The following is a 9,259-nucleotide window of genomic DNA, read 5'->3' as shown; positions in this document are numbered from 1 at the left end:
GAGAGAGTGGCACTGACATATATACACTACCAAATGTAAAATAGATAGCTAGTGGGAAGCAGCCACATAGCACAGGGAGATCAGCTCAGTGCTTTGTGATCACCTAGAGGGGTGGGATAGGGAGGGTGGGAGGGAGATGCAAGAGGGAGGAGATATGGGGATATATGTATATGTATAGCTGATTCACTTTGTTATACAGCAAGAACTAACACACCATTGTAAAGCAATTATACTCCAATAAAGATGTTAAAAAAAAAAACCCACAATGCTGTATTCTCTTTGAAATGTCAACTGACATTGTTACAGTATTTTTTTACATATGTATATGAGACAATTTCATATCACATTGTAATTTTCAAGTATTTTTATACGTATTATAGTAGTCAGAGAGGTTCTAGAGCTTAGGGGCTAGTGCTTACTCAATAAAAAAAAAAATCCCCAAGATCAAAAGTAGGCACTCAGTGAATATTAGTTTTAAAAAATTGTTCAAAGGTAAATAAGAGTATGTAACTAGAATCTTTACAATTTATAAGAAAGGCTAAAAGAAAATGGAGACCAAGATGTGGTAACATTCAGAGATAGTTGAAAAAATGGAGTCACCTTGTAGAGAAATTGTGGTCCTTGTGCACTGTTTGTGGGAATATAAAATGGTGCAGCTGCCATGGAAAACAGTATAACAGTTCCCCCCAAATTAAGAATGTAATTACTATATGATTCAGCAATCCCACTTCCCACTGTTCCCATACCTAACAGTACTGAAAGCAGGGTCTCAAAGAGGTGTTTGCACAACTGTGTTCATAGCAGCGTTATACATAATTGCCAAAAAGTTGGCACAATACAGGTGTCCATCGATGGATGAATGGATAAACAAAATATGGTGTGTACATACAATGGAGTATTATTCAGCCTTAAAAAGGAGGGGAATTCTAATGCTTGCTACAACACGGATGAACCTTGAGGACATTCTGCTAAGTGAAATAAGACAGATGCAAAAAGGCAAGTGCTGTGTGATTCCATTTATATGAAGTACCTAGAGTAAAAAAATTCATAGAGAAAGGAGGTTAGTTGCCAGTGACTCAGGGGAAGGGGAAATGAGTTGTTTAATGGGTGTAGCATTTCAGTTTTGCAAGATGAAAAGAATTTTTGAGATTGGTTGTACCAAAATGTGAGTGTACTTAACACTACTGAACTGTATTAACCTCCAAATGGTTAAGACGGTAAATTTTATCTTATGTATATTTCACCGCATTTTAAAATAACTGATAAAGAGAAGTCATCCTCATTATATATATCACAATTATGTCAGACTAATTCATCACAAAGGTATTTTAATATCTATAACTTTGATTATAAATGTGGGGGCAGCGAGTTTATTTTTTATTTTTATTTTATTTTTAATTTTTTTAAACATCTTTATTGGAGTATAATTGCTTTACAGTGGTGTGTTAGTTTCTGCTTTATAACAGAGTGAATCAGCTATACATATACATATATCCCCATATCTCCTTCCTCTTGCATCTCCCTCCCACCCTCCCTATCCCACCCCTCTAGGTGGACACAAAGCACCGAGCTGATCTCCCTGTGCTATGCGGCTGCTTCCCACTAGCTATCTATTTTACATTTGGTAGTGTATATATGTCCATGCCACTCTCATGGTGGCCTCGTAGAATGAGTTTGGGAGTGTTCCTCCCTCTGCTATATTTTGGAAGAGTTTGATAAGGATAGGTGTTAGCTCTTCTCTAAATGTTTGATAGAATATTTTTAATTTTTTAAGTAAGTTGATATACCATGTTGTGCTAATTTCTGCTGTACAGTGAAGTGACTCAGTTATACACATATATACATTCTTTTTTTATATTCTTTTCCATTATCCTTTATCCCAGGAGATTAGATATAGTTTCCTGTGCTATACAGTAGGACCTTGTTGTTTATCCATTCTGAATGTAATAGTTTGCATCTACTAACCCCGAACTCCCAGTCCATCCCTCTCCCTCTCCCCCTCCCCCTTGGCAACCACAAATCTGTTCTCTACGCCTGTGACTCTGTTTCTGTTTTGTAGATAGGTTCATTTTTGCCATATTTTACATTCCGCATATAAGTGATATCACATGTTATTTGTCTTTCTGACTTGCTTCACTTAGCATGATAGTTTCTAGTTGCATCCATGTTGCTGCAAATGGCATTATTTCCTTATTTTTTTATGGCTGAGTCTTATTCCATTGTATATATATATACACCACATCTTCTTTATCCCCATTCATCTGTCGATGGACACGTAGGTTGTTTCCATGTTTTGGCTATTGGGAATAGTGCTGCTATAAACATAGGGTTGCATGTATCTTTTTGAATTAGAGTTTTGTCCGGGTATATGCCCAGGAGTGGGATTGCTGGATCATATGGTAGTTCTACTTTTAGTTTTCTGAGGAACCTCCATACTGTTTTCTGTAGTAGCTACACCAACATACATTCCCACCAACAGTGTAGGAGGGTTCTTGGGGCAGCTAGTTTAAATAGAGATTATCTGGTTGTTGCAGAGATATCCACATGCAAAAGAAAATTTACTGTTTTATAATTTTAATACCAATCCATTAAGATGTATTTATTGCATATTCACAGTATTTCATAGCCTTTAATCATTGGGAGAAAGGATAAAAATGAATATCAAAAAGGTGACTACCTGACTGTATTCTAAGGGTTTTTATATAGCGAAGTCATAGCTCATAACACATTAAGGGAATTGACACAGCTGCTTTGTAAAGTCAGACATTCTGGAATTGTTCTAGAATAAAACTTAGCTGAAAATTAACTCAAGAACTTCAGAGCACTGACACCAGTAAGAAAGGAGAATGAGCTTTCCAGCAACATACTTGGTCAGTTGCATCTACTATAATTGTTCTTAAATGCTCACCTAGCAGTTGCCTTAGCAATATATTTCTCCAGGGGGAAAATGGCCAAACAGGAAAACCTGTGTCTCCTCAGCTATTTCTCAGCAGTGATGTTAAGTCTTTTAAATCAGATCTGTCGAGTTTCACGTTCCTACCTCTGAAGCTGTTGGGGATGTCCTAGAGAAAGGCAAGTTGAAAGGCAGCTATCAAAAGTGGGTTCAGGGGGGTCGCCACACATGTGCAGCCTGAGCCGGAGTGATTGGATGGTGCTGCCATGGCAGGAGCAGCGCAGAGTGGGGCGGCCGCTGGAGATGCCTGACCTGTTCTGTTCTGAGGCCAGCAGTGCGATGGAGCGGGGCCAGTGACCATTTACACCTGAGGTGGACTGCGGAACAGCACGTACCAGAGGTAGAAGTCCAAGTCAAACATAGAAGGATAGCCTCACTGAGCAACCAGGAGTGTCACCTGTACCCGAGGCGATCTCAGCAGCAGCAGCCAGTCCCTGTGGTGGATTTCCATGCGGAACTGAGACAGGCATTCTTAGCTGAGATACCAAGAGGTGGTTAAAGCAGTATTGGAACACCCAGGTAGCTGATTTCAAGAGAAAACAAACAAAATAAAAACAGGCTCTACTGTTTGAAGTTTCTGCCCCAGCTTGCATTGTTTGGTGGAGAACCTTCGACATACCTTAATCTGTAGCCTTCCCTTAGGTCTTAAGGATCCCGAAACTTTCCTGTGGACGTTGGATTTGGTGGAGCAGCAATCATGACTGTGGGAAAGAGCAGCAAGATGCTGCAGCACATTGACTATAGGATGAGATGTGTCCTGCACGATGATTGGATCTTCACTGGCACCTTTAAGGCTTTTGACAAGCATATGAACTTGATGCTCTGTGATTGTGATGAGTTCAGGAAGATCAAGCCAAAGAATTCGAAGCAGCCAGAGAGTGAAGAAAAGCAGGCTTTGGATCTGGTGTTGCTGTGCCAGGAGAACTTGGTTTCCATGACTGTGGAGGGACCACCCCCCAAAGATACTGGCATTGCTCGGATATCACTTGCTGAAGCTGGAGGAGGCCCTGCGGTTGGCAGAGCAGCTGGCAGAGGTGTTCCAATTCCCCAGGCTCCTGCTAGATTAGCAGGCCCTGCCCGAGAGGTTGGGGGTGGCATCCCAACAGGTAATGACCCTACAGGGAAGAGGCATTGTAGCAGCTGCTACAGGTGCTGCTACTGCCAGCACTGCAGCCCCAACTCAGTATCCACCAGGACAGGGGTCTGCCCCCACTCCTGCACCTGGTATGGGACCACCCATGGGCCCACCAATTAGGCTTCCCCTACTTGAGGGACTCCAATAGGCATGCCCGCTCCAGGAATGAGACCGCCTCCACCAGGAATAAGAGGTCCACCTCCACCATGAATGTGGCCACCAAGACCCTAGGATACTATTGATCCTTCCTAGTCACTTTTTTCCTGCAGTGCATCTTGTGGAATGTGTGTAGTGTTTGTGAGCTTTTGTCCCCTCTGCTGCATTAATATTAGCTGATAAATGCATAGAGCAATAAAGAAAAGTGGGTTCAAAAGGAGGTAGGTGAGCTTCATCCAGAAATTTCAGAGATTGATTGGGGATTGAGACAACTATCAAGAGGAAAGGTGTGGACCCAAATAGAGAACCAATATTGGCAAAATTAAGGGGAAGTAGGTCAGAGGAGACAAATAGTACTAGATAACAACTCATAAGTAACATTTATGAACCATAGACTACATCCCAGGCACTCTTCTAATCACTTTACTTGTATTAACTCAATGAATCCTTTCAACAACTTTATGTGATGGATACTTACATTATTCCCCAATGTCTTACCTCGTATCATCCCAAAAGGAGACCTGGGGACAAGGATTTGGATTCAATCCCAGGGCAATGATATCAGGTACTCTGTCTTCTATGAGAGAGTGGAGAAGTCAGTCAAGGAAGGGAGGAAAACCAAATAAGTTCTGTTAATTAGTGGTGTCTGCCGTGGGCAACCAGGGCTCCAAATGCCACTGGAAATGCTGCATAGAATATGCCTCAGCATTGTTCCACTGAAGGACAGGGAAGCGTTAGATTTTATCCGCCAGCTCCTACCCTTCGTTAGTTGAGGATTGCTTCTGAGGCATTAATTCCTAGGCACTGTCATGTTATCATATTCCAAAACATCATCAGGAAGAGAAGCAGTCCTTGGTACATAAGGAGCTGCAGATGGTGTCAGAGCAATGACAGCATCTGCTTCACTAAGTTTGCATATGAGGAACATGGGACACAAAATTAACATCATTCAGTTTGGATTTTTTTCTAGAAATAATGACCATTGACTGAAGCTAGGTTTCTATATTCTGCCTGTGTTTACATGGGTAACTCAGTACAGCTAAAGCTGATGAAACAGACAAGAATAGAAAGACATCTTACACGTGAAATCCATAGCTAACAGTGAGACACAGTTCACTGGTTCATTCATTTATTCAATCATTTGTACTTTCATCCAAAAATTTATTAAGTGCCAGTGTTGAGTTTAGTAGTGTTTTATGCACTGGGGATGGGGTGGCGAGAGGGATATAAGGAGAACAATTATGACAAGATTTCTGTTGTCATGCAGCTGACATGTTACTGGAGAGACAAAATAAATAATTTCAAATGATAATGAATACGTTGAATAAAATAGACATCTACGTGACTAATTACAATGCTGATAGTTACTCAGAGCACCAGCAACTTGGCCATAATTGCCAAAGAAAAAGGGAACATCCACTTCTTACCAGAATTAAACTCCTAAATATGATACTGAGGACCGTGTAGTTAGCAAGTGGATGGCGGTACAGCAAAGGAGAGGTGGATAAAGAAATTGGAAACACATTGCCAGCAGAGCTTGGTGCATACCTGCCCTGATTAGAATGATGAATTATGATGTTTCGAAACGAAAATGGTTGTGTATATTATCCTATATTTAACTTTGCATAAAAGATTAAAAGCATATCATCACATATTCTGTATCATTTTAGTAGGCTGAGTGTGTGCTCAAATATGTGATAACTCTAGACTCTAGATCAGGGATTAAGAACTTCTTCGGGGCATGCTTTTTTTTTTTTTTTTTTTTTTGCCACTGCTCGACTTGCGGGATCTTAGTTCCCCGACCGGCCCTCGGTAGTGAAAGTGTGGAGTCCTAACCACTGGACCAGCAGGGAATTCCCAGGGCATGCTTCTTTCTATGGAATGTAGTTCGAGTTACATGCTGTAGGTCACCCTTGGAGACTAGTCTGTCGTGGGATATCTGTAATCAAAGTCTGCTCATGCATTCTCTCATTCCTTTAGTTTTATCTTTATTCTCACATTTACTGAGTGCCCGTATCGGGCAGGTGCGGTTTGGGGCACTGAATTGAGCAGGAGAGACGTGGTAACTGGAGCTCACATTCTAGTGGGGGAACCTGACAACAAGTAAACAAGAAACTGATCAACAAAAATGTTAACAACCCTTTCGATTCGGCGCCAACAGGGTCCTGCAGCCCAGTGTCGTTGGAGCCAAATAGAATGATATACTGAGTTCGGTTCAGAAGCAAAGGAAAGTTTTATTCTTTGATCAAAAAAGGGAGAGGTGCGAGCTCGCACTCTCCCCGGCAGGCCGTGGGCAGGACTGCTAGAGTTCTCCTAGCGGGGAGCGGGGCCGAGTTCTCGCGGGTCTGGCGCAGGCGTGTTGCTCACGCTCCAGGTCACGGTGTCACGCACAGCGTCTCCGCACACGGGCCCGCCGCCACCATCTTGAATCGCAGTGTTGTGCGTCGCGCGTCTGCACGGGGCCGTGGAGCCGAGGTGTCGGGCGCAGCTGTGTTGCACTAGGAACTCTGGTCCAAAGGGCTGGGTACAGGGCCTCTGCGTGTGGCAGCCTATGGGCAGGTGCAACTAGAATAAGCACAAAAGAAAAAAAAAAAGGTTAGACATTATTACGCAGCTTCTATTTTTATTTCCTGGGAATTGTTAATGGGCTTTACCGGTGGCAAATCCCTCCTCTGTCTTTTGTTCTGCTCTTCATTCTCAAGGGGCGCGGAAGGGTGCAGGTTCATTTTCTGTAAGTATTGCCTACTGATTTCGGGCGTCGTCATAACCGGGGGTAGAGGAGCAGAACTCCCTAGCTACCTTTAGCTATGTATGTCACCAGGCTTTGGCCCTAACTGTTCGTATCCCTGAGTGAGTCAATTTAACCTTTTGGAGACAGAGGATGTTACCGAATTAGACGTGAGGCCCCCCTCTTGAGGTCCTAGGTGAACCGAAGACCCCCTGGCTCGGTCAGGGTGTTCTTTCCCCCTCAGGTTCGTGCTGCCAATAATGAAACTGAGTTTGGCGCAAGCAAGACCGGCTTTTATTCAATGGCCAGGGAATGGAGAAGGGTAACTCATGCTCTAAAGGCACCTTCTTCCTGAAAGGAGGAAAGTGGGGGACTTTTAAGGGGTGAGAGGCAAGTGCGTCATCAGAAACTGGGGAAAAGGACGGCGATTTCCAGGAACAGCCAGGGCATGCGCAGTCCCTCAGGCCCTCTTGCACACGCAAAGCCCTCTTGCACATGCACAAACTGTGTCTAGCAGAGTACAAATGCCCCTTTGGGTGGAGATCTTAGTGTGGTAATGAAGTAAAGGTAACTTTCAGACACCTCCAGATTTCATCTGCGCAGGTGCGTTCCTGTGGTCAATTCAGAGCCGGTTTGGGGCGGTTGACCACTGTATATCTCTCAAAACATATACCTCTCAAAGTACAGCTGCAAAACATCTCTGCCGAACACCAGGTACTTTTGAAACAAACACAGAAATGAATCTGGGCAAGTGGTGTTCAGCTCTCAGGAGTTGGTATGGAAACAGAGATAAATGAGGGGAAGAAAAGCGGTGACCTTTAGTTCACTTTGCCTGCTATCTTGGATCTAGCCAGTTTGGTCTGGTTTTGTTGTGCGCCTTTAGTGGCATCCTGTTGGTAGAACACAGCTAGCTTCTATGGTTAAAAGCAGTTTCTGCACCCAGGGGCTGGGCCGCATGGCATGGGTGACAAGGACACCAGTCACTTCAAGGTACATGGCCGACATATTAGCAAGAGCAGCATGTCTCAACTATCTGACTGATTATACTTTTCATGCCAGGAGTTACCATAACCACAACTAACCAATTATATAGGGCTTCCCTCCCATAGTAAGTTTCTTGATGAGCCTCCCTGATGGCTTGACAAGCTGCAGTTGGGGAAAGAAGTATGGCTCATGTTCATTAACTAGCCACCCATGGCCTCCTAGATCTCTAATGAAGCCCCGTTTTTGCACTTTGTCTATTTCTTCCTTTATGCAGATTGGGGAATAATTGGATGGATCTGGCCTTCGAGGTATGAGGGGTAGTTGCCAAGTTCCTCTTCTCTGGCCACCCTTTTGGCAATCGCATCTGCCTTGTTGTTTCCCTCTGCATCCCCCTTTTGGCGACCCCTACGATGAGTCACTACCACCTTTTTTGGAAGCTGTACTACTATTTTTTTAATTTTTAATTTTGCATAACAAGTTTATTTTTAAAAGGCATATAGACAATAAACAAAGTAAACATCCCATCAAGATCTTAACTTCTGCCAAGTATTATCTGCCCTAGAATTGCTCCAATAAGTCCCAGTCTCTAGACATCTTAAATTCAATAATCGTCATCTTCATCAGAGTCCATTTCTTTTTTTCTGTTGAATTTAACTGTTGTTTTCTTTTCTGTTTGTTGGCTTACCTTTTCGAGGATTTCTGTTAAACCTTGTTCTGATACCTTCCCATTTAGTTGTCCATACCGTGCCATCTGTATAAGGTAATTCTCTACTGCTTTAGTTTTCTCAGGCTTTACAAGTGCTAAGTTACTTAATCGGGCCCGGGCTGACTGATCCAGAGCTTGGGCTAAGATACTGTTTCTCATTTCTGCTTCCCTTTGCTTTGCTTCCTGTTGTGCTGCATCGCCAGGGTCCCCGTGCTTCGCCTGCAGCTCGGCCAGCCTGTGCTTCCTCAGCGCCTCAAGCTCCTCCTCCGCCATGGTGTGGCCGTCTGGAGCGAGCAGCCGCGGCCACGCTCCGGTCCACTCAGAGAGACCTCTGGGAAGCTGTACTACTTCGAAGAGCTTCAGTATGCTTAAGCCATGTTCCAGCTGTTTATTCTCCGCAGTAAGCATACCTCTTTCCTTCCAAATAGCCCCACGTGCATGGAGGATGGCATATGCGTACTGGGAATCTGTGTAAACATTTAAGATCCTTCCAGTCCTGAGCGCTAAGGCTCGTGTGAGAGTTATCAGCTCTGCCTTTTGAACAGAAGTCCCTGGAGGGTAGGCTTCTTGCTTCTGTGACTTGGGTCTAGGAGGTTA

The 9,259-nt window shown here is 43.6% G+C and overlaps 2 protein-coding genes and 1 pseudogene across 2 annotated transcripts; 2 read left to right on the top strand and 1 right to left on the bottom strand.

Annotated features, from left to right (window-relative positions):
• The first annotated feature begins 1,130 nt into the window (after positions 1 to 1,130).
• LOC103009611 (SNRPN upstream reading frame protein-like) lies at positions 1,131 to 3,452 on the top strand. The gene is made up of 2 exons (XM_057534553.1): positions 1,131 to 1,165; positions 3,167 to 3,452. The coding sequence occupies exons 1-2, from the start codon at positions 1,131 to 1,133 to the stop codon at positions 3,450 to 3,452; spliced, it is 321 nt and encodes a 106-aa protein (XP_057390536.1).
• Positions 3,453 to 3,575: 123 nt separating this feature from the next.
• On the top strand, positions 3,576 to 4,319 carry LOC103009510 (small nuclear ribonucleoprotein-associated protein N-like; annotated as a pseudogene).
• A 4,117-nt stretch (positions 4,320 to 8,436) lies between these two features.
• Positions 8,437 to 8,968, bottom strand: LOC103009219 (programmed cell death protein 5-like). The gene has a single exon (XM_057534662.1). The coding sequence runs from the start codon at positions 8,933 to 8,935 to the stop codon at positions 8,558 to 8,560; it is 378 nt and encodes a 125-aa protein (XP_057390645.1). The 5' UTR covers positions 8,936 to 8,968; the 3' UTR covers positions 8,437 to 8,557.
• Positions 8,969 to 9,259: the final 291 nt, after the last annotated feature.

This window comes from Balaenoptera acutorostrata, chromosome 19 (assembly GCF_949987535.1).
Source record: "Balaenoptera acutorostrata chromosome 19, mBalAcu1.1, whole genome shotgun sequence".
Classification (NCBI taxonomy): Eukaryota; Metazoa; Chordata; class Mammalia; order Artiodactyla; family Balaenopteridae; genus Balaenoptera; species Balaenoptera acutorostrata.
The sequence above is the reverse complement of the archived record's forward strand: the minus strand, read 5'-3'. Positions and strand labels throughout refer to the sequence as shown.

Coding starts and splice junctions, on each gene's coding strand:
- LOC103009611 (XM_057534553.1), top strand. CDS start 1,131: ATGAAAAGAATTTTTGAGATTGGTTGTACCAAAAT. Junction 1,166..3,166: donor GAGATTGGTTGTACCAAAAT/GTGAGTGTACTT, acceptor CTGCCATGGCAG/GAGCAGCGCAGAGTGGGGCG.
- LOC103009219 (XM_057534662.1), bottom strand. CDS start 8,935: ATGGCGGAGGAGGAGCTTGAGGCGCTGAGGAAGCACAGGCTGGCCGAG.